At 36.3% G+C, this 24,646-nt stretch overlaps 1 protein-coding gene across 17 annotated transcripts; it reads right to left on the bottom strand.

Moving 5' to 3' along the window:
* Window positions 1-45: 45 nt before the first annotated feature.
* On the bottom strand, window positions 46-10,178 carry LOC147493324 (pleiotropic drug resistance protein 1-like). Of its 17 annotated transcripts, XM_086565232.1 has the most exons (16): window positions 8,658-10,177; window positions 6,977-7,073; window positions 5,903-6,036; window positions 5,741-5,778; window positions 5,558-5,625; window positions 4,915-5,197; window positions 4,690-4,810; window positions 4,506-4,574; window positions 4,327-4,411; window positions 3,939-4,217; window positions 3,519-3,570; window positions 3,080-3,239; window positions 2,590-2,677; window positions 1,726-1,752; window positions 1,541-1,655; window positions 46-475 (listed from the first exon to the last, which is right to left on the bottom strand). In XM_086565232.1, exon 1 carries the CDS (start codon window positions 10,145-10,147, stop codon window positions 8,741-8,743), a length of 1,407 nt encoding a protein of 468 aa, XP_086421358.1. In that variant the 5' UTR covers window positions 10,148-10,177; the 3' UTR covers window positions 46-475; window positions 1,541-1,655; window positions 1,726-1,752; window positions 2,590-2,677; window positions 3,080-3,239; window positions 3,519-3,570; window positions 3,939-4,217; window positions 4,327-4,411; window positions 4,506-4,574; window positions 4,690-4,810; window positions 4,915-5,197; window positions 5,558-5,625; window positions 5,741-5,778; window positions 5,903-6,036; window positions 6,977-7,073; window positions 8,658-8,740. The 17 variants fall into 17 exon arrangements, 15 of the variants coding, with proteins under 15 accessions (XP_086421358.1, XP_086421356.1, XP_086421354.1 ...); XM_086565230.1 differs by lacking the exon at window positions 1,726-1,752; XR_015198210.1 differs by lacking the exons at window positions 1,541-1,655; window positions 1,726-1,752; window positions 8,658-10,177 and adding an exon at window positions 7,164-7,303.
* Between the last annotated feature and the right edge of the window lie 14,468 nt (window positions 10,179-24,646).

Raw genomic sequence — 24,646 nt, 5'->3', positions numbered from 1 at the left:
CCAATCACTATAAAATTCTTTCTATTCATCCACAACTCATTACCATTTCACAAGTAAAAAAGGAATCTCGTATTAAAAAAAAATCATATTACATTGTATTCTCAATTCTCATAAAACAATAAAACGATAAACATGCTACACGCGTAGTCGTAACTCATAAATTTCACTCAACAATTGTATTAACAACACCTACATTATATAAGATCCTACACTTACAAGGAACTAATGGACAACGACTTATAAAACGACAAGAAAGACCTCTCAAAGACAGGCCACCATGTTTCGTCTTTCTCGACCTTATAGCCTTCTTTCGAACTTCTCTCCATCTTTGGAGTTATGTACCAGATGCGATAGAATCAATGTTTGGACAACGACGATGGCACAACCGGTTACCCATATTGACAACATCCATCGTAGGCGAATGGATAATCATCAACTGTCAACTCTACATCATGTTCAGCTCTTGGATCCTCAACTGCCATACCATTGACAATAAGATTAAAACTCATATTAGGAATTATAAAGTCAATTAGAAATAAGGATGCATACACTAAACAACATCTACATTCATATTTTTCCTATACATTTATGCTACATATAAAAGTCGTCACATGTTCTTTTTTCAGAAGCACTAAAAGCAATATCGACAAGTTTGTTCAAATCAAAAAGTTTGACAAGAAACAGACTTTTTGCCGCGGCTGGGTCCCGTGGCTAAAAGTGCCAAATTCGCACCAGTTCATGACTCTAGGATCTAACTAGTATTCCCAATAGGTGAAAAAGACATCTACTTAAAAGTGAACTGTGTGTTTTGGACGTCCCTTTCTCCCCTCCTTAATTATCTAAAAATCTCTAAGTGTATATTACCCTTGCTTCTTTACCAAGTTGGTGTTGGGTCCTCCCTCCTCTTATTCATAGTGCTTCCAATTGTAAGATTGCACTCTCTCCATGAGCCGAATACCTTTCCTGATCTCCCTTTTTCCTATCCCCACAGATAACATTAAAAGATTACCAATAATCCCTTTTTGAATGCACAAGCAGGAGGTGTATGCTCTCCCCAGGTGACACTTAGCACCCCCTTAAGAACATATCCTGATCTAAACCAAAGTCACATAATATAATGTAAATTAAACTAAGTAGGTGGTGGTGCACAAGCTAAGCTAAGCTAATCTCAAGCAAATAAATCTACTAAGGTGGTGGACCACACTAAATCTTGCTTAATATATTTAGGTGGTTCATATATATTTATTAAAAGAAATTAAAGAAAATAATTACATATATTTTATTGCCAAATAACTTGCCTTAGATTGCCATGCACAAAATATTCTGAAATATGCCGAAATAAAAAATACTTATCAATCAATAGGCGCGTTAACGAAATTTTCTTAAACTAACTTACAATATTTTAAATTCCAAGCTAGTAGTCATCCAAACTAAATATTATAAATCCACACAAAATATTGAGATGAAATTATTTATTTTATTTACCTAAACAAATAAAATGTTGGTCGTGGTACAATAAATAAAAGTAACGGTAACTTACCAGCAGGTGCTACGTCTTACCAAACCCAGTCTCGTTATTATAGAGCTAAAAAAATCAAAATCAAATAGCATTGCTAGCACTTGGAGTCAAAGTTGCACATAGGTTAACATTAGACCTGTTATAAAATTACCAAATTACCCTTACGAAATTACGGATCATTACAAATAAGAAGAAAGCTAAAGCACCTGATCCATGCTTATGAAAATGCCAAGCTGAACAAGAGTCAGAAGACTTTGTACAATCAGTAATTGGAAACATTGCTGCTAAATTAACATAATTCATTTGTCTAAATTAACAAATAGTTGAACCAACCATAAACGACAAGTTATAACTCACATGTAGTAGCAAATTATAAATAATCAAAAACAGTTGCAATCGGTTCAAACATTGCATTCGCAGCTCTCAATTTTAGAGCTAAAATACCGACTAAAAACCCTCGTTTCAACAAAACTCAAGTCATTCAGTATAGCCATACTTAACTCTAAAACTAGTGCAGAATCATCTAAAGTGTGGGTACTTAATGTAATGAAAGGTCAAACATGCCTTACAAGCTATCTAGTTTAGTGTCCAATGGGTTTTAGTTCAGCCCTAGGGACTGGTTCATGGAGTCATGACCTCATTGGTCATGTTCAATTTGATTTTACAAAAAGCAAACAAAGGCCTGCAGCATGTATGTAACTAGCATGCATCAATTGAGACACTTGTCAATCAGAATATTAGCTGACTGCAAAATGATTTCAACGTTTGTCAAATCACATATCATCTGACAAGAGAACCATCTAAATAATAATACATGAAATACTAACTACAGATCAACCTAATGATTAACCATCAAACAAAGTATCAAGTATCCATATCCATATCCATTTCAGTATGCATGACCTGCTGCAAACTTGCATAGTATTGCTTCATAGTAGCAGCACACAAGAATATCTAGGATAGCCTTTATCAATCATCTTCGGACACCATCTATCACACATCATAGCATCTCATTTATCAATACTATGAACAAGAGCTGACACATTCTCTAGTCTAAGATTAAATTTTACCTTTAGTTTACATGTTGCGAAAAGCATTTGGTGATCATCCATGGCCCGCTCAATCATCATCCCAGTTTTCAGAGAAATTAAGCATCCCCTGTATGAATTTGACACGTGATTCAAACACAGACACAATAAAAATAATTTGTATGCTCATAAAAGAAATTAACCAAAAAGGCAGATCGATTATCCTCTTCTGAGTCAAGATACACATTGTGATAACCATAGCAGTTTCATGTAAATACGTCAACTGTATCCACTACTAGACATTACTGACTGTTCTTCTTTGGTCAACATAATGCTTAAATTAATTTCATTGGATAAAATGCATCTCAACCATTTCTAACCAAATGGATAAAATGCCATTTCACTACCCAATCTCCACTATCTACTTGACATTTATGCATCCCACCAAAAGAACAAATGTATTGCATTTCACATGCAGGCCAACACACAGACAGATGGGCACGTCCATTATCAATAGCTATTTGTACCATACCTATTATCAACCAGCCAATGTAACATCCCTGCAGTGACCCCTTTTGTTACCGAAAAGACTGGATATAGGCTGTCATGCTGGACAGGGCGAGGGTCATCTTTTCCAAGCATACCAGCACAGCAGTATCTATAACCACCTCTCCATCTTTGTAAGTGCAGACCTAAAGGAAACACAATCGAACATATTAAGATCAACACAAAACAGCAGATTATCTAGCTTTTTTTAGTCATGTGGGATGTAGACTTTCATTTCATTTTGTACGCCCTTTAGAGCACTCCTTACAGGTCAGCGTAGATGAGGATGCTGCTAGTAAAACCTACGTAACAAATTGTCGACTACTATCTTACACAAATAATCGTCCAAATAATAAAGAAGAACTATATATGATAAGCACTACGACATGAAAGAAACTAAAGTGTCTCTAAATCATAACACTCACCTGTGTAAATTGGACTGTGAAGCTAGTTCCTTGTGTAGATGAAGCTGAAAGACTGTAAACCAGAAGCAATGCATGATGAATAAAAATGTGGTACCTGAAATTACTATATGGTACTAAATGGCTACAAATCAGTGCCATTTTCCTGAAAGTACCATTTTCCTGCATCACTAGCGAAGTGATCTAAAACTTGTGTGAATTTACCATAAAAGATATTTAACCATTTAGCTAATGTATGAATATATTCAACATAGAAATTTATTTATTTTGGATCCATACACTTGGAATTCTATAAACTCTTAAAAGTCAATTTATTTTCCACTGTTAGGGCCTTGAACAAATCAATAAAAGAGATGAAACAATATGCAATTTAAAATCCAATTAGCTATAAAATAGAGACATCCAAGAGGGCAGAACCCTTACTTTGGAAGATCAGGATCGTCGAGTTCATCACTATGAGAGCTACCGCCACCATCCCCTCCTTGATAATTAAGATTTTTAGCTCATTCTTCTGTTTCTTCCATTTCTCGATTCTCTCTTTCCATGCAACACTCCCATAACCATATACAGCCAAGTCTGTTTTAGGATCTAATGGTCTGGGGTGGTTCACATATGAAGATCGTGCTGACTTATGTTAGCAGAAGCCCTACTCTGAACAAATTCATTCATTTCATGTCCATTGTAAGTTATGTTTCCCGAAACCTACAGTTTATATGAAAAAGTGAATTAAATTTCATAGTTGCAGATAGTACTTATCACTCAATCAACCATCGAAATTCCACAAAAGGAATTACACATTTATAAAGTTTACCTCTAGTTTTGGATCAAGCTTGCCTGCTAAAGCTAACAACAAACTGGTCTTACCAGACCCTGGAGGACCAAATAACAAAGTCATTCTGAAATTCATGCAGAAAAGTTAGTCTTAGATGAAACTCTATATAACCCAAGAGTGTTTCAAACTCCATCTGCAAATTATTTGCATTAACTTACCTGCTTGGTTTGATAATTCCACTAACGTCATGAAGTATCGACAAGCTTTTGGACGGTGTTCAAGAACCGCTATGAAACAAAAGTAGATGAATAATCACCAAATCAGTATATACTGCTTTATCCAACTAGTGAAAGTGCAACCATTCCCAGTTCTCTCCTTATAGATTTTTGTTTTGTAACTTACCTCCGCCATGTTAACAGGAACATTGATCACTGTAGGTAAAGCTCTGCTTCCTATATATGCCTCTGCACTTACACTTAGATGCTCAAACCGAACTTCAATTGTTGGATTTTCAATTCCAACCCTGAACAAAACAATTAATAAAGAACACATCAACAACTAATCAAGAGTGCGTGACTGTTAAAGCTGATAGAAGTACATAAACTTAGACATTGATGCGCTGCTTACCGGTCCATTCTTTCCTTGAGTTTAAGCAGAAACTTTTCATTGTCATCTTCAGCAACTCTGACCAATCTCTCTATCAAATTCTTTCTTTCTCAAGTATCAGTGTTCACTATCAACTTCCCTGTGTTTCCCATCAGGTCCACTCAATATACTTTTTCTAATCCTACTATACGTTGGAAGTATCTCAATAGCAGCCCATTTCAAGGCTTCTTTATCATCTTCATCACGAGAAGATCGTGTGAAGACATCATCATTTGTGTTCCTCCATATCCCAGAAGCATTTCGACTACAACAAAGACTAGCAATTCTATAAATATCGCTATTGTCCATTTTCTACTTTACTCTCAAAAACTCAAAATCATGAAAAGAAAGAAAATTTGCAAAATGATTTTCTCTGTTTCTTTTTTAAAACAAAATTCCACTAACACTTTTCAAATAAGTCTATAAAGTTGGAGGTAAGGAAACTTTAACTCAAAACACATGACCTGGCTAAAGTCATTAACCTTAGAAGAACTTTGTATCAGCTAAAACATCAACAAGGGCCTTTTAGACGTTACCAGCAATGTTATAGATCCAGTCAAGAAATTGTCAACATACACTGTAACAACCCTTCGTCGACACAGAGAAAGCAAATTGGAAACCTTACCAGAAATCGTAGCGAAATAATTGGAAAACACAGACAAGTCTTCCAGCTTTAAATGAACTGCAGTTGAACTACAAAAAAACCCAAATGCAAAAAGATAAATTCAAATTTTTAACTAAACCCCAATTTCTTAAATAATCAAACTTTATTAGAAAATAATTAAATTAACCCACACCAATTACTTACCTTGATGGCTTCAACCTGATGAAATGTTACAAAACAACCTACAAAATCACCAAAACAAAAGATTAGTACATATGAAATTAAAACTTGAATTTAGAAAAGAAGTGATTTTGTGTTTGGTTGAGTGTGAGAGTGAGAGATTTGAGAGTGAGATAGTGAGTGTACCTTCTTGGATTGGGAACGAGAGAGGGAGTGAAGCGGCTACAGCAAGCCTGAGTTAGAGAGGGATAACAGTCAACCGTCGGATATTCTTTATGCCGTCTGTCGGGTATGCTCGTTTTTTTGGTAGTGGATGTTGACTAAATGCATATGCGAATTTGAATTCAAAATCATAAAATGGTTGCAAGAAATTGTTAAAATACTTGAGTACTCAACGAAGATGTATAACTGAATAACAAAACCAGGGGAAACACAAGTCATAGATCTCATAGGAGCAATGTGGGATTCAATGAAGCATCAGTTTTTTTAGCAATAGGTAGATACTTGATACAAATTATATGTTAATGCCTATGCAACAATACTAAGTAACACAAGTTAAATTCCCAGACACAGATAGCTAAACCCAAAACTACACCACCCCAGTTGCAACTACATAAGGCCCAACTACACCTTATACTAAGAACATCATACTTTGTGCCCATTGTCTGGACCCATTGCTGGACAGATGGACCCATTGTCTGGATGAATTTCTTACACTGGGGAGTTAAAGCAAAATAAATAAGTATTTCAAGTAAAACCTCATCCAAGATTACTAACTGCTTGCTGAACTTCTATAACACAAAGCTAGCAATGGTCGGCAAAGATATATCCAACAACCCAAACCTTGTTCACTGAACTGGTTTAATTACCCAATGCTCAATTGGTGGATCCAATAATTATAACATTCTCTCATTCTATTTACGGCCAACATCTCATTATCTTGGACATCATCTCACATAAAAATTATTAAAGCAATGTGATTACAACGAAGGAAAGCCTGATCTAGTCTGAACACCGAAACTCAACAACTAAAACGCAAACAAAATAAATTTAGAAATTAGAATAGACTTGACAGACAAATGAAGAGATTACAAGAAAAATAAAAACTTCCAGATTAGAGGAAACTCTTTGCAGAATCCAGATCTGAATTTGTGAACTAAATGCATGGGTTCTTGAAAAAATAAAACTCCGTCGAAATGGTAAGAGCGATAGAAATGGGGTTTGAAGATATGAGGAGATCAAGAGAGTAGAGATAGTTACGGTTCGTGCACAGATGGTTCTCGTTTCTGAATCTGGTGCGAATTGGGTGGAGAAACTACGAAATGGTGGAAACTCCATAGGAACAAAATTATAAACCCTACAAAACAAAATCATGATGTTAGAAACTCCAAAACCCAAAATCAAGACAAACAAAACTTATCTTCATCGACTGTAGCAGTATAAAAACCTTAGAAGATCGAAAAGAAAGCATCTTTGTTTAAGACGGAGATGTTGGGATAAACAAGCTGCCTCCTACAATTCACCGTCTTTGAAATTAGGGGAAGGAGGTGGAATATGAAGAGGTGGGGAGGAACGAACAGATTTAGGTGTTGAGAGAAAAGGGTTTCTCCCTTTGAGAAATCAGGGAATTTACCAAAGACGCTTCCAAAACCCCGATAGAACTACAGTGGCGCAGTACTAAATGAGTGGAGATACCTATTATCTCCACTGCTTACAATAGTACTTCGTGCTTTCCATACTTTATCAGAAGTTTCAGTCACTCAGTTGCTTCAACTTCAACAGATGAAAGCCTCCCATCTTTCTACACTTAGCAAAGTAGGCACAAATTTACTAAGGCTATGATTGGTTTAACAAAGGCTCAACTCTCCACATCCTCTCTATAATTTCGGCACAGGCTATCTCCACAAACTTTTTGAATTATATTTTATAAATTGTTTCTGCATCTTCAATTGAACCTCTCTCCTTCCCCACAATCTCAATAGTTTCCGCAGGAGATAATCTACAAGAGTTCTCTGAATATTATTTTGCATACTTGAAGAAATTGCTAGCAGGTGAACCTAATGCTAGATATCAATAGTTTCATCTTTCCCTGTTCAATTGGAAAAACTATACAAATTTAGCAAAGACATCAGTCGCAAAACATAAAAAAAAAAGTAACTGCTATCAACATTAATCAATGTGCATAGCCATTCACTAGAAGATGCATTCGAGAAAAGATCAAATCTTCAAGTATATACACAAGAACTCTTCAACACATTTAGTCAAACCTTTAGGTGACTGAAATATAATTCCCCTAGCAGTCTAACTAAAAAAATAAGAAAATATACTTCTATCAAATGTAGGCCATATAACAAACTCTGAATATTCACAAATACATAATTTTCATACTTCAAAATGAGGTAGAAGAACCAGAAACACTGATTGACTCCAACTATCTTGCAATATGTGGAGGAAGGCGGAACAAAAAATTACTACAACCATTAGGAACATGGCGAGGCCCTCCATATTAGCAAGTTTGAACTAGTCATATATGAAGGGGAAGCTGTAAACTAATGGGTGTAAGGAAACAATTGGGTGGGTAGGGGTGGGGAGAGGGAGTCCATATCAGATTTTTATTCCGAACTAAGGGAGGATGTCTAGCTGCACCTAGATGACTAGTGATTCAGTGAATGGTAAGCTTCAGGCATTCACTGTAGTGCAACTGGAGCAATCTCTTAGCATTTGATTTAACAGTCATGTTTCTCAAAATTACGCCGTGCAAGTTTTATATGAAAACCTTTTCCCATGGAAAAAATTAACCAAACTAAGAAAACAACATTACAGATAAAAGTAACGTGATCTAGCAATCCTGTGAAGAAGAAAATTTATCAATAAAGATCTAAAACATCAAACAATACTAAAATGCCTCCTTGAAATGGATCAGATCTGAGAACGGGCCTACCTGCCACGCGACAACCAGCTTAAACTATGAAGATGATGAAAACAGAAGCAGATAGTCATCCCTTAACTCTTTTGGTGCCAGTGTCAAGAACCCCGAAGGGATATTTCCACTTGCTCAATCCTTTTTGCCAAATCATGTTTTCCAAAGTGCTTCAGTCCATCAGTAATCAGATCGAAGCTTTGTGGTTTCGGTGACAATTTCATCTCAATCATCTCCATCAGATAATTAGCAGCCTCGACAAATCTCCCTCCTCGTGCACACATCTTAATCAACATAATATACACAGGCCTATTTGGAGGATGCCCTTGAGCTTTCATATTGCTAAAAAAGTTGAATGCATCGTCGAATTGCCCAACTCTACAAAGTCCTTTGAGAATAGGAGCATACAAACTCGGAAACGGCTTGTGCCCATCCTCAATCGAGCAATATAAAAACCTAAAAGCCTCATCCATTCTACCCAACTTTGACACAGCAGGAATCATAACCTTATAAGTAGAAATATCCGGATGAAGTCCCAACTTACAAACATCACGAAAAAGCCCAACACAAAACTCCACCTCCCCACCTTCACAAATCGCCTCCAAAAGCGAATTAAAAGTTGTAATATCAGGCAAAAACCCTTCTTTCGTCATCTTTCTCACCAGCCCTTTAGCCGCCTCAAGATAACCCGCACTCAACAACCCATCAATCAAAAGATCACGACCTCTAACAGGCGGATTAAACCCTTTCCGACTCATCTCCTCCAAAAAATCCTGCGCCTCTTTAAGCTTCCCCGCCGAACACCACCCGTTAACTAGAATCGAATAAGTCCGTTTATCTGGAACCCCACCTTTCCTAATCAATCTTCTAATCAAAGCATAAGCACCTTGAAAATTCTTAACTTCACAAAGTGCAAATAACAATGAATTATAAACACCTATAGTTTGTTCACAATTAAAATTCTTCATTCTATTAAAAACTTCCACCGCTTTATCTACTAGTCCATTTTTCCCATAACTTTCAATAATCATACTAAATGTATCAGGTGTTAAAACAAATCCCATTTTCTTCATTTGCTCAGCTACTTTCCACATTGTTTCCCAATTCTTATTTTTCCCTAATATTTTTATTAACTCTTCAAATTCTAATGTGGTCGGTTCGTAACGAGGTTGGTTTCTAGCCCAGTTAAAAAATCTAAATGAGTTTATACCTGACTTATTACAACTACGTAGAACACGGTATACTAATTCTGACGTCATATTAATTTGCATCTTTTGTAATGTTCTTTCCATGTAAAAATCTCGACGTACTATGTTTGAAATGTGATGAATTGCTGCGAAATAATCGTCATTTGAGACTCCTTCTCGTGAATGTTTCTGGGCAGTTGGTGGAATTTGATGGGATTGTGTAGTTAGGGTTTTTAGGAATTTGAAATTAGGGTTAGGGTTTAGGGTTTTAGGTGAGAAATGAGGAAGAAGAAAAAATGTTGCAGACAAAATTTTGTTCCTCATTTTTTTGGGTAGCGTCAAAGTTTTGGGTCGTGGCTATTTTTAAGTTTCAAAAATAAAAGGCCCATGTTTGGCCCAATCACATCCTTCGTAACCCAAATCCACCTACAAGGGCACACGTCATGCTCGCTCTCACTCTCTCATATAGCGTAATAGTTTTTGACGTGAGAGTTAATTAGTTTGTTATAGAATTGTTTTTTGAATAAAATTTTTGATCAACGAAATTTTTTAAAGTTCTAATACACAGGTCAAATTTGTGTTAATTGCATCTGCCCATCTTGGGTTTTGACTTGAGCCTTTGATACTTCTTCCAGTGTCTGGGGGCCGGGAATATGCAGTTTAGAAGTCTGGTATACAAGTCCAAGGAATGTAAGATCCAGTCTTACATTGCCTATCTATGAATGACATCAAAATAAATAACTGTATTATTTGCATTTCTCAAATATATACTATTTACCCTTTTACATATTATTATTGAACGATTATTGTCGTCTAAACATTACGCCCAAGCAAAATAAAATCCTTACATAAATAATGATCTCGTGATCCCCTCATCATCACGGTGTTTACTAATTATCGACTCTCTTGTTACACAAACAACGACCTTTTATAATTTCTATATGAATGAGTCTTGCAATGACTTTGCGTTATACACGACCATACTAAAGAATCTAAGGCTATGTTTGATAAGAGTTGTGGCAATTGCAAATTTTGTCACTATTTGCCAATGACAAATTTGTCATGTGACGATTACAAATAATTTGTGGCAAATTTAAATTGCCACTGTTTGATAATACTGTGGCAAATATCATTTGTCATAATTTGCAACCATTTGCTGCTGTTTGATTATCAAAATTTGTCGCAGCAAAAATTTCATTTTTTCATTTTTTTGTGCTTTTAAAATAATTAAGATTGAAACGTTATAGCTACTCTTATTTGTAAATTTATTTATTTGTAAATGGTTTAACCTATATCACACTAAAAAGTGGTATAAAAGACTTGTCACAATTAAAAAAAATGTACCAAAATCTGGTGCAATTTGGTTGAATGCTACATTTGAAGATTTGGTCCCTCCATACGTTCAATACATAAATGGTAGTAACCCTCTTTTAGAAAAGTTGAAGCGGTACTATGGGAAGTTGTCTGTAGTAGTTGAGATGTTTGCATAAGCTAGATGGGGCACAAATTGGTAAGCATTAAGTAATGTAATGAGGGATGTTGCAGTGCCTGTGTTGCATGAAGAGACAGTATCAATATTTTGACTAACAATGGAGGTAATAGAATAATTTTATGTAATGAATATAGATATATACAGTTAGGATACAAGGGACTACTAAACTTACATGAATATCACGACTTCTATTTGACAACATGCGGAATAAGATGTTTTTCATTTATTGCTCGATCTCATCATCAAGAGGACTCAACAAAAACCCACTTACAATCCGTCTCACAACAGCATTGAGAATGCAACAACATAGTCGGCCATCAAGATATGCAACTAGCTACACCTGAAAAGATGAACTTACGAAGTCCCCACTTTATGTTAACTTTTAATATCTGTTTTCCACTTGTGGATGTCGGGACAATCCCCTTATCAGAATCACCTCCTGAATTCTTCTTCCATTTAGCATTAGCCATAAGCTTTGTCGCTTGCTTTCTCAACATCCGGATAGAAAAACTCACAAATAGGTGTTCCTATAAAGTCAGCATTGTTGGACCAATCTTCCATTCCTATAAGAACTCTCGGGTAAACAAGTATTTCTTCCCTGGATACTTGGCTAAATTCACACTTGATCATGATTTGAGATTTCACACGTCATAAAATCATCGCATTTAAACTTATTTGTTCATTGGCAAGTATCCAAAGATTTGAAGTGGTGCTACCATTGTCGTTGCATAAAAATGGATTCACCCTGATAGACCTCCAGTAACTTCTCGATATTCTTTCGAGTTCCACTTTAAGGAAGTCTAGCTTCACTAGGAATCATAAAAAACATATGCAAGTGAAAAAATAAAGAACTGTTTATCGTTTATCTTGTGAAAAAAATAAAATATGCTAATTTGAGAATTGAAAATCTTATTACTAATTATCTTTTATACACAAGGGATAACTCAAAGCCCAACCAATATCTCAAATATTTATGTACATCAACAAACTGACATACAAGTAACAAACATGTGTAAGAAAAAAAAAACCAAAGGGAAGCAGGTTCAGGGCAACAACAAGCAGTAGGTAGGCACCCAGCAGTAGCACCCAACATACACTCCACCCAACAGCAACAACACCACACTCACACACTAGCACCTACACACACACTCACCACACTACCACCGACACACACTCCACCCAGCAGCAACAACACCACACCACACATCACCACACTCACACACTAGCACCTACACACACACTTACCACACTACCACCCTATTATGCATATAATTCTAACATTATCAACAGATCATTAAAAGAAACTAAACTATAAACAATTCAAGGTTAAGGAAATTACCTTCAAAACACATGTATGAATGATAGCCTGATACTATACTTAATGGTACAAAGACAATAATTTAATGGTACAAAGATAATAATTTAAGTTTTAATAAATTTATTTGCAACTATTCCCCTGCAGCGCCGCCAATTGATAATCACACTTTTGCATGTGTAAAAATCTATGACTTTCACACACATTCGAGTACACTTAATCAAATACCTAACTCACGTGTATGTTGTAATATACTTCGAGTAAGGGAATCGTTCCACCTAAAGCCTAAAAACATTTGTTTGTAAATACTTCACTAGAATTTCTACCTACGGAATTCATGAGAAGGATTTGTGGTTAATTAATCGATCTACTCTACAGTGTTTAGAATTCAAATGATTAAAACTTACAAAACTAAAAACAGATTTTCTTATGATCCTTAGATTCTACAAATTACAACAACTGTAAAGAAAATACAATAACAAAAGAAAATTTTACTTATTATTTAATATGCAAGACTCAAATTATAAAAGAGTTTAATTAACAACTTAGAATTTAAAACATATTACAAGCTTACCTAAAACTAATAATACATAGAAACTTTTAAACTCCATAACAAAACTAAATTACGAAGCAAAAGTTGTGTCTTGCTACTGAAGACATCTTTTTATAGCAAATGAGAGTGTTTTTTTTTTTTTTTTTTTTTTTTCCACATGAACTTCAACACCCAACTACATCTTTAATTACCACTAAAGACATTTATTATTTGATTACTTAATTTCTACCTAATGAAGACTTTATACACCTAATTATTCTTGCCCACCAAATAAGACTTTGTGCACCTAATTATTCTTGCCCACCAAATAAGACTTTGTGCTAAAGTTATGCACAAAAGTCTTTCATACAAATTTACGTGTGCTGAAGCTTGACGTGTGAGCTTGGTCATCAATTTTTGTGAGTCCGCACAGTGGGTCCCTCATGCTTCGACCAGTGGTGGGTCTAAAAATTGACTTTTTACAAAGTCTCGCTTATGTGTAGAGCTCGTCGCACTGATTGTTCTGATGGTTCATTTTCCACCATTGGAGTCCAGATTCAAAAGATATGAGCTTCTAAAGTTTGATGCTTTTCGACACGTTCATCTTGTTCTGACTTAGAATTGTCCTTTTTGCTTCCCTAGGCTTTAGTTGGGCTTCACATTTGCTAAGTTGGAAACTTTATGTAGACACCGTGTTCCGTGCTTAAATACTGGTTTTTATCCTCATTTTCACGTTGATTGCTCCAATCTGCAAAAGCACAAAAATACGATTATTTCATGATTATTAAACACATAATTAACCAAAATGTTATGTCTCTATGGGGTTTTATATTGCAAATTTGGGTGCTTATCAGGTTTCTTTGACATTAGCCAAGGGGATCGCTTCCTCCCATTTGGTGAAGTAATAAGTTGCAGTAAGGACGAACCGAAAGCCTATGCTTTTTTGTGGGAGGAACGGACTCATGATGTCCATGCCTCACATATGAAATGACCATGGGCTGGCAATGTTGATCAGTTCGGGGGACTGGCTGGATGATGTTGTGGCCAAATGTTTGGCATTTGACATATTTCAGTACATACTTCTTGGCGTCGACCTACATTCTGGGCCAGAAGTATCCTTGGGAGATCGCTTTGTGAGCCAAAGAGTGACCTCCTGCGTGATTTCTACATTCTCTCTCATGGATCTCTGCAAAAATCATCTGACCCTATTCTGGGCTTATGCATCTCAGATGTTGTTCTCCAGTATACTTTTTGAAAAGTTTGTCATTTACTAAGTAGTAGCAGCCTAACTGGTATTGAACATGTCTAGCCTTGGTGCGATCTGCTAGTGTTTTGCCTAGCTAGATATAATCTATGATAGGTTACATCCATGTTTGACTTATTTGAGTGTCACAGAGTGGGCACAGATCAGTGATCTCTAGGATGTGCTCAGTTTGGTAAGCAGGTCGATCAACTACTTCGATGAGTAACTGCCTAGGTTCATAGTTTGGTGTTTGGGTAGCAAGATAAGCCAAACTATCGGCATGGTGATTCTCTTCCCGCAGGAAGTGGTGTATAGTGGCTGTCTTGAAAGAAGGAAGTAATTGATGTACAACTTGGAGGTATTTATAAAGGTTACCTTCATTGGTGGTGTACTACTTAGGGATCTGGCAAACTACCAGTTGTGAGTCGCTGAAGACCTTGATCTCTTGGACTTTTAACTGTAATGCCATTTTGAGCCCCATACTCGGCCTCATTGTTGGAGGTAGCAAAGTATATGCGAACTGACTTCTCGGGCATTGTGCCATCTGGTGACACTAAGATTACTCCGACTTTGCTTCTACCTAGATTGCTGGCTTCGTCCACGAAGAGCGACCAGACAAACGCATCCTGTGGTTTAGTGGAAGGAATGTCAATCTCCGGTTCCCAGTTCAGGTCGTCAATGGGAAAGTCCGCTAGGAAATCTGTAACGACCTGGCCTTTCTGAGAAGTTCTCGAGACGAACTCAATGTGATGTTCCCCGAGTTCTTCTGCCCACATCGCCATGCTAGTTGTCTTGTTGGATTTGAGGAGGAGCTTCTTCAGTGGGAGTTTGGTGAGCACTTTGATTGAGTGAAATTGGAAGTAATGTCTGAACTTTCTGGCTGAATATAGCAATGCCAGAACGGCTTTTTCCAGGTGGTAGTAGTTCTTTTCAGCTGGCAACAATGTTTTGCTTGTGAAGTAGACTGACTTTTTGAAATTTGTTGTTTAGTGGTGAGTAACTTCAAAGGGTTTGTTTAGAAGTGAGGTTGATCCTAAATTGTTTAGAGTTTGAGTGTGGGAGTTGTGAAGAAGAAAGGTAGACTCTTGTATAGATTAGATTGGTTTTAAGCTAATGAAAACATGAAAACTTTAGTTGTTGGTATTGAAATGACATAAAAACATTGAAAGGAAGATTGATTGAAGATGGAAATAAAAACAACAAGATAAGATTGAAGATTGAAATAAGAACAAGTAAAATAACAAGTTTTAATTAAAAGGAAATGGAGAACAATAAAGTAAAGGACTTGGATTGAAAAACTAGACAAAAAATTAAACAAACCAATGGTTTGGACTCTTAAACAATGGATGCTTTCTCTCTGCCTAACTTTTGGATTATATACCCCTACTTTTGCCTTTTACAGATTTGCCTTTCTCAATTACAAATGAGACACCTCACACTTCACTTTTGCTTTTGCTTTTTCTTTTGCTTTTTGATTTCTTCTTGACCAAGGTAGGTTTTGGGAGAATGTCATATTTTGAGATAAGGGCCTCCATCTCTGGTTTTCTGAGTTGAGGGCTTTGACCATTGACTTTGCCTTTTTTAGCACTTTTCCATAGCAACTTATGGTCTTCATAATAAGCGTGATTAAGGCTCTTTTTGGTGCTAAGACGCAATTTTTATGATAAGTGGTCTGGAATACTCTATAACTTGAAAAAAACAATAAAAACTATGAGTTGTCTTTTTGTTAAGCATAAGAAAGACTGTAATGCGGCAATATACGGGTAATAAAACGCACATTTGGGAGCTGATCACCACCCCAAATAGCATCTTGCTTATCCTCAAGCAAGGATGAGAGAAAAAACTAAGATCACAAATGAGTGATTTATTATAAGTTATACTAATCTCGTTTCGCAGAGTGCGATTGCATTAACCATATGCAACAAGGTCTTAAACCACTAGGAATTCCCTAATGGACGAGCTTTAAGCCTCGTGAGAGTTTTCCAGTGAAGATACTCATAAACTTCTTCTATTTAGTACAAAAGGTCTTGTTTCCTTATTTATTCTCAGAAGTTCATACATCTCATTAGCGGTGAATAAGGACAAGCTCCTTTGAATTCAGAATAACATATGTACAGTAATATAAGCATCTAAAGATAATTGTACAAAACATGAGCAATGAAATGAAAAAATAGAGTTGTTTCCGAGGCTTTTGGAGAGTTTCCCTAAGGTAGGTTCTCACAGGAGTGTGTTGCAATCATAACTCTCTGATAGATTCACTCAAGATTTGTTTTTTCAAGTGCAGCTAGCAGGCACTTATTTTCCTCGCATACTCAAATGACGTCGAAAGAAACCGAGGTCAATTGATCACGCTTACCACTTACTATCACACCATCCTATTCCTAATCGAGTTAGAGGCCTTTTATTAGGAGTTACGGGGCTAGGGTGATGGTTTAGAAAGAAAAAGGAAAGGAAAAACAAAATTTGATAAGTTGAGAAACTGGGTTTTCAAGATACTTGTAACCAGATAAAAACCTCATTTTGTTCTTTTGCTTCCGAATTGTGAACATTTTTTATGCCCTTTGGCTTTGTGACTCCATATGATTTTGAATTTTGGGGAGTTCTAACTTGCTTTTGTTTCTTTTTATTTCCGATATCGTCTCCTTTTGATTTTGAAATTTTGGGAGATTTGATTTTTGACTCCTTTGATTTTTTTAAAGTTTGGTTTTTGATGGGTCTTTCTTTTCTTTTCTTTTTAAAGCAAATAATTGTCATGTTTTTATACACGGTCTTCTCTTCTCTTTTTCTTATATCCATCCAGTTCTTAACTTGATAGCTGTGTAAGCTTTTTATTGTGTGTTGTAACGGATTAGGAATTTTTGGTGAAGAATAAAAAGGCTTTTAGAAAAGGGTGAAGACTCAAGAGGGGTAACTAGAGGAAAACTATATTTTTGGATTTTTAATGTTTATTTGGCTATATCGATAAAAAAAAAGGGCATAAATTCTCTCTTAGGATATGACATAGTGATCAAGCAAGTGGACATGTGGTCTTTCTATCCGGACATCCTTTGTGTCATCACTCAATAATTATTTAGATGAGGCTTTTGGCTAGATTCTCACAAGATATGGAACTTAATTGTTCTAACCTTGGCTTCAGAAACTCACTGCTATATACAAACAAATGCTAATGCATGCCATTCATGAAAAGATACAGAAACTATTGGACGTATATTAGTCTAAGTACGAAGAACAAATTCTTACTCTATTGCTATAATGAAACATCTAAACTTTTTATTCATCATAGAAAAAGGAAACAAGACTTTTTAATACTAAAGAGAAAAATATTTTTGGTCTTTTTCAAAAAAAAAAAATTAGAAAGGAAGAAATATACTATTATATATAAAATGCATAGTTTTTGCAAAATGTTACTATACCACCCCCAAATAGAACTATGTTTGTCCTCAAAGTATGAAGAGATAAGAAAAGAGATTACCATAGAAATATGAGCAAAAATGGTGATACACCTGTATTCTGTTCTTCATGATGAAAATACGCCACCCCCAAATAAGTTTGGGGCGTGGGTTGTTTGATATGGTTTATTATACTAGGAATATTTCTTCTACTATAAAATCTTTTTGGGTTTTTGTATTTTTGAAAAACATATATAACATAGAAGATTTAACATGCATGCATGATTATTATTACACTAACGATAAAAAGTGCGAAACATAAAGTATGTAAACAACTATCTATAGAGACACATGAAATATGTGTTTGTGGTTTTTTTTAGAGTAAATGTTTTTCTCAATCTAGAGGTATCTCTAACCATATAGATGTTTTGACAAGAAGATAAAATTATACATTGATCCGGTATCATTTTGCTTACTCCGGGGCATATAATTTTCATTTTTATATCTTCAGGTTTTGAAAACTATGTAGAGATGTTATACAGAGACTCATAATCAAAAGCAAGGATTGAAAACAAACCATAACAGGTATCTCAGGCAACTTTCGTGTTGGCTCTTTATTGAACCCAATCCAGTCAGACTGTGGCTTCAGTTATGTGTGTTGGGGGGTTTACTGCACAAGACATAATGGAAGGGTTTTGGTGGAACTAGGTAGTTCTGGTTAAAATAGGATGGAACCAATACTCTGTTCTAATTGTTGTAGGTACCTTGTCCTTGTCTGAATGTATTTGGTGGTTGAAGTGATAATATGTGTTGATCAAGGGACAATTGGTATCTATGTGGTTTAAGCTGGGACAGAAAGTGCATGGTGATATGGGCGACCCTTAGTAACACATAACTGATCCTCAAACCATCCTTAGAAGAATGGAGATTGCGATCTTCTAAGGGTTGGTTTATGTGGAATCCATTGCTCATTTTATTTTTGGAAAATCACATCACTATTGATGTATCGAGAATCATCTATGCTGAGAATGAAGAAAAACAACTATTTTGAAAAAGAATTGTAAAAGAAAGAAAAAGAAAATTGTATACTCGCTCCACAGGTTTACACTTACTCCAACGACGAGTAAAAAGTGTTTTACAAAGAATATGTGAGATATACGTGGACTAAGGTTCCGACACTTACAACCACACACTCCAAGTGGAGTGGTTCGGTTACCTTAATGATGCACTCCCATGGAATGTATCGAGAAAACATAAAATGAATCTTTTATAGTCAGATATTCAAGACTATACGTGGGGTCGTTTTAAGTCAGATTCCCCAAGACTATGCATAAGATGAATGATATGTTGTTAACTATATACTAATAATCTAAATAGTTGGGGATCTTTATAGAAAAACATATGAAAGCATACACCCCCAAATAGAATGAAATGATGTATTTGGAGTATAAGATGCAGAATAATAAAAGAATGTTTGTGTAACTCATCATGGAACTTATGCAATAACCCGTCATAGTTGAATTATCAAAAAGAGTGAGAAGTTGGTAAAAGTTGTCCTTCATGAAGCTTAGATGATGGAGAATAGGACATACTATGTTTTTCAACTACTGAAATGATAGACTCTTGTATTTGTATATTGGGCAAAGTCTCTGTATTGGGAAGGTTTAGAAAATTATGAATGATCTCAAAGACAATTGACTTAAGTGCGAATTTAAGGTTTCTTTGAAATGGTTTCGTGGTGCTGTCCTCAGAAATTAGTGGAATTTTGATGAATAGAGATTGGATTTCAAGAGGTATTAAATCAGGATGGTGATAGTTGGGTGGTGATTCTTCACATGATCTCAAGGACTCAGATAACTCTTCATCTAGTTTTGGCATTTCCATAAGATTGTGGTTTATATCTGCAATAGTAAGGATGTCACAAACTTGTTCTATCGATAAGTCTTTAACGACCAAACTAAATTGAAATCCACTTTCCACCATAGATTTTACTTCCTCTCTTCTAAGCACTTCATTTTCTTTGTTCTCTCTACCTAAATCTTCATAAATTTTCTCAATGTCATTGCCCAAGTGTGTCGAGTCCAATATATGCTCTCGAGTTTTTTCTGTCGGAGTTTTCTAATTTATAGGTGATGATGCACTAAGGCATGTGAGAGAAACTGTGACTTCGGGCATATAGTCATCATCATAAGATTTGGGATTCACATGATAGTCAGGCGGATGGTGATGGATTTTTAACTGGTCATGAGTATTAGAATGGGCTTAAGCAATTGGCTTTGTTATAGTAACACCTTGTTTCTCTTTTCGGTTGGGTTTTGAACTGGTGGGAAGAATATTAGTCTCAGATGTGGCATCATTAGAATTGGATTGGAGAAAACATAAGGTAGTTGCTATTTGCTGAGTTAGTATAGTTTACTTGGCCATTTTCTGGTAGAGTTGGTATGTGATGGATGGTGGAGTGGAATATGAATTTGATATGGATGGTGATGTGAATGGTAATGGGTTTTGGGTGAAATCGTACTCTGACTGACCAGGTGGATATATGAATGGTGGTTGACTATTTATGGTGGAACTCCATAAATTGTCGGCATGACTGGAAAACTTTTGAGTGTATGGGGTACTAGGGAAGTTTAAAAATTGAGATTCGTAATCGTAAGGATTTTCTATAGTAAACTCAAATTTGATATATGATGGACAATGAGATAACCAGTGATAAGGACTACTGCAAAAACAACAAGGTTCTGGATTTGCATTATAATTCCATGACGGTTGCAATGCATATTGATAAGACATGAAAGCTCAATCAATGATGATGCACAAACAGTAGAAATTCATTTTTTTGGATTTTTGAAAATATTTGCTTTGGTCTATAATTTACTATGCCCTATTCAAGGGAACAATTGGGCACGAGACTAGGATGGCTCTACTACACGTCTTAGAAGAGTAGGCAGTCACTTCACCAAGTGACGTGCTACCAAGAATCTTACTCATGATGAATCTGGGGGAGGGGAGTGAGGAAGGTAGTTGGTCTACCGGAATCTGGTAACTGATTACTCTAAATCCCCGTGGCTATATTTTGTCCTTTTCTGGAGGAGCGTGACTACTTTGGGCTCTAGTTGATTGATTTTAATTCATTTTTTTGGTATAGGGCTTTTAAGAATCAAGCAACGTCCAATTTACCTACATTGGGGAATGACTTCACAATAGTTGTTATGTGGCTCGGGTTCAACCTTATGCGCGAATGTAAATTGCAGTGTGGAAATTAAATTTCAAACAATCACGTAAGCATGCTTGAACACACAAGGTATCCTCTTAGTTGGGCTTCAAGGAGGTTTAGAATTTACCTCTCAAGTCGTGATTACACGCTGCTTGAGGAGAAGGCGACGTCGGATGGCGCGTGATTTGAGAATTAGGTCCAACCTTTCGAGCTTTACCCTGTTTTAAGTTACAATAAAGGCCCACTTAAAAAGCCCACAAGTTGGATTTTTGATAATTTATACAACTTTGCCTCCAATGGCCCAAACTTAAAACTAAACTAATATTATACTAATCTAATATATAAAACTAGTTTTAGATTGATAATCTAGATTAACTAGAGTCAAATGGACTTAGATTGTTGATTACCAAGTTGATTCTAAATGTGTGAGATATGATTCACAACTTGCCTCACACACTTGAACTTTCCAAGGCAATTAAAACTCTAATCTCTTGGTAAGTATATAACTTAAACCAAGTTTAACTCATGTTCATCCACATAAATTAATCAAAAACCAATTTTTCCTAAATTTTTTTTTGTTTTTGTTTTTATCTTTAACTATTACAAACAAGTTCCACTGATTTATCCTACTCTATTACAAAATCTGGGCTCAGAGCACAACTATTTATCAAAACCCAACTGAGCTGCCAAAAACATGTGCCTGGAGGTGACTGGGCGGTCCCCCTCGCTAGCTCGCGGTCGCCAGCCGATACCGGGTGAAGTTCGCTCGTCCTTCGACTGTAACTTCAGGTCCTCTCCAGCTTTATTGTCCCGCACCCAGATTTGTAAGAAAGTAGATCAGTACTAAAAAATAACAAAATAAAATGACAAAAAATTGAAAAAAAATAGAAATGGAAAGATGAGAATGGTGCTTCCTCCTTAGATTCTCAACCAAGCACTCTTGCTCCTTCAATCTATGATGGCAGTGCCATTTGAAGTTTATTGTTTAGTGGTGAGTAACTTCAAAGAGTTTGTTTAGAAGTGAGGTTCATCCTAAATTATTTAGAGTTTGAGTGTGAGAGTTGTGAAGAAGAAAGGTAGACTCTTGTATAAATTAGATTGGTTTTAAACTAATGAAAACATGAAAGCTTTAGTTATTGGTATTGAAATGACATAAAAACATTGAAAGGAAGATTGATTGAAGATTGAAATAAAAACAACAAGATAAGATTGAAGATTGAAATAAGAACAAGTAAAATAACAAGTTTTAATTAAAAGAAAATGAAGAACAATAAAGTAAAGAACTTGAATTGAAAAACTAGACAAGAAATTAAACAAACCAAATTGTTTGGACCCTAAAACAATGGATGCTTTCTCTCTCCCTAACTTTTAAATTATATACCCCTACTTTTGCCTTTTACAGATATGCCCTTCTCAATTATAAATGAGACACCTCACACTTCACTTTTGCTTTTGCTTTTTTATTTCTTCTTGACCAAGGTAGGTTTTGGGAGAATGTCATATTTTGAGATAAGGGCCTCCATCTTTGGTCTTCTTAGTTAAGGGCTTTGACCTTTGACTTTGACCGTTGACTTTGACTTTTTTTACTACTTTTCCATAGCAGCTTCTGGTCTTTATAATAAGCGTGATTAAGGCTCTTTTTGGTGCTAAGAAGCAACTTTTATGATAAGTGGTTTGAAATACTTCATAACCTGAAAAAGGTAATAAAAGCTATGAGTTGTATTTTTGCTAAGCGTAAGAAAGGCTGTAATGCGGCAATATACGGGTAATAAAATGCACATTTGGGAGCTGATAACTTTTTTGCGCCATTCCTCTTTGAAGAGGACCGAACTGATAGTAAAATCAGAGACCGCTAGGTATAACCCCAGTGTTTCACCATCTATTGGTTTTGCAAGGACGGGTGTTGTTGTCAGGTAGTCTTTGAGAGTGGAGAATGCTTGGTGACATTGCTCGTTCCATGTGAACTGTTCACCCTTTTTGAGAATCTGTAGGAAAGGTTGGCATTTATCTGACGCTCTCATTATGAATCGGTTTAGAGCTGCCACCATTCCTGACAGTTTCTGTATATGCTTTTTTGTTTTGGGTGTAGGGGATTTTCTGAGTATCCTCTAATCCTCCTCTATGCCTTGTGATGTAGAACTTTTAGATAGTGATGGAGAAGGGATGAGATGATTTAATGTTTAGGGTTGAACCGCTTTGCGGCTACCTACGTATCTCCTTGTTTATTTAGAATAATCAAACCCTATTGCACGTACTTCCTAAGAGCGAATTCCTATTGCTTATATAAGAGGAGCCTTGGGAGTCCTAGGGTTAGGGTTATCCTCACCGCTTGTGAGTTCCCTTCCATCTTTGGACTCTGCCTTCATATTAAGAGTCATTTCTTTATGGAAGTATGAATCTGGACCATATCTTATTAGAGGCAGATTTCCTTGTTGGTCATAATAACCCATCGTATAAGGGAAGATTAGGTCCAAAAGGTAACTTTTAAAGATATGTCATTCCGATTCCTTCCTTATCATCAGGGATCGCCCTCTTCAGTTTCCTTCTATTCCGGAATTGTCCTTATCAGTTCTTAACGACTTGGATAACTATTATATTCAGAGGCAGTCGTCATGTGACTAGCACATGCTTACAAAACGCTCGTGATAAACACGAGATTACTTATTCCCAAAACTAATCTGATGGTTCTCGTCTTATTCTAGGTATCCATATTCCTAGGTCATTTCTCGCCCACGTGTCATCTAGTTAATGACGGGAAATCCCCTTTACAGATGCCCCCTCTCGTGCCATCTAGCACATGGGCGCTTGAAGCGATACCGCTTTTGGTGCGAGAATTTTTTTTATAAACAGTTGTTGGAATTGCTTATAACTCACCTAATTAAGGCTCTGAAAAGACGGCCAAGTAGACACGCCGTTTCCCAAAAAAAGGTAATGATGGCAGTTCCATCCCGAAAAGATGCAACGCTTGGGTTAATTGTAACCGTCCATCCCATCTGTATATAAGGGATTTTGGTGAGAGAGTCCTCCTTATCTCTTCTGCTAGCTTTTCTTGTATACTGAACTTTTTGCTCTCCCGCTAGGGTTTAAACTAAAAATTCAAAGTTTCTATCTTTTCTGATCATGACGAATCCAAATTGGTCACTTATCAACTTATGGGATCCCTTTTCCCTAGAACTGATTAGAGAGAGATTTCACATCCCTGCTAATATTGGGCTTGAGTGGGGGAGATTATCTGACGAGTTGGCTTACAAGGAGGTTGCGCTCGTCACAATTGGTCAACTTAGGACTGGTCTCATTTTTCCTCTCCACCCATTATTGAGGGAGTGTCTGATACACTTCAATCTTGCCTTTGGTCAAGCAGTGCCCATGTTCTACGGAACTGTCATGTACTCTGCCATACTGGCAAAAAAACATGGATTCGTCTTGAATCGATGGGTGTTTGGGTATTTTTATGAGGTCCATCACATTCGAGATCAGTCTTACTACTACCTCATGACCAGGGACAAGGATGCTCTGATCGTCTTCTTCGAGGGGAAACACAATGATGATGGTTGGGCAGATCACCACATTCGGGTGTTGGGTGATGAGTGGGACATTCATCCTCAAGATAATGATGGTGAGCTAGTGGGGATTCC

The sequence above is a fragment of the Coptis chinensis genome, chromosome 6 (assembly GCF_015680905.1).
Source record: "Coptis chinensis isolate HL-2020 chromosome 6, ASM1568090v1, whole genome shotgun sequence".
Lineage (NCBI taxonomy): Eukaryota > Viridiplantae > Streptophyta > Magnoliopsida > Ranunculales > Ranunculaceae > Coptis > Coptis chinensis.
Note: the sequence above shows the minus strand (reverse complement) of the source record. Positions and strands in the feature narration are given on the sequence as shown.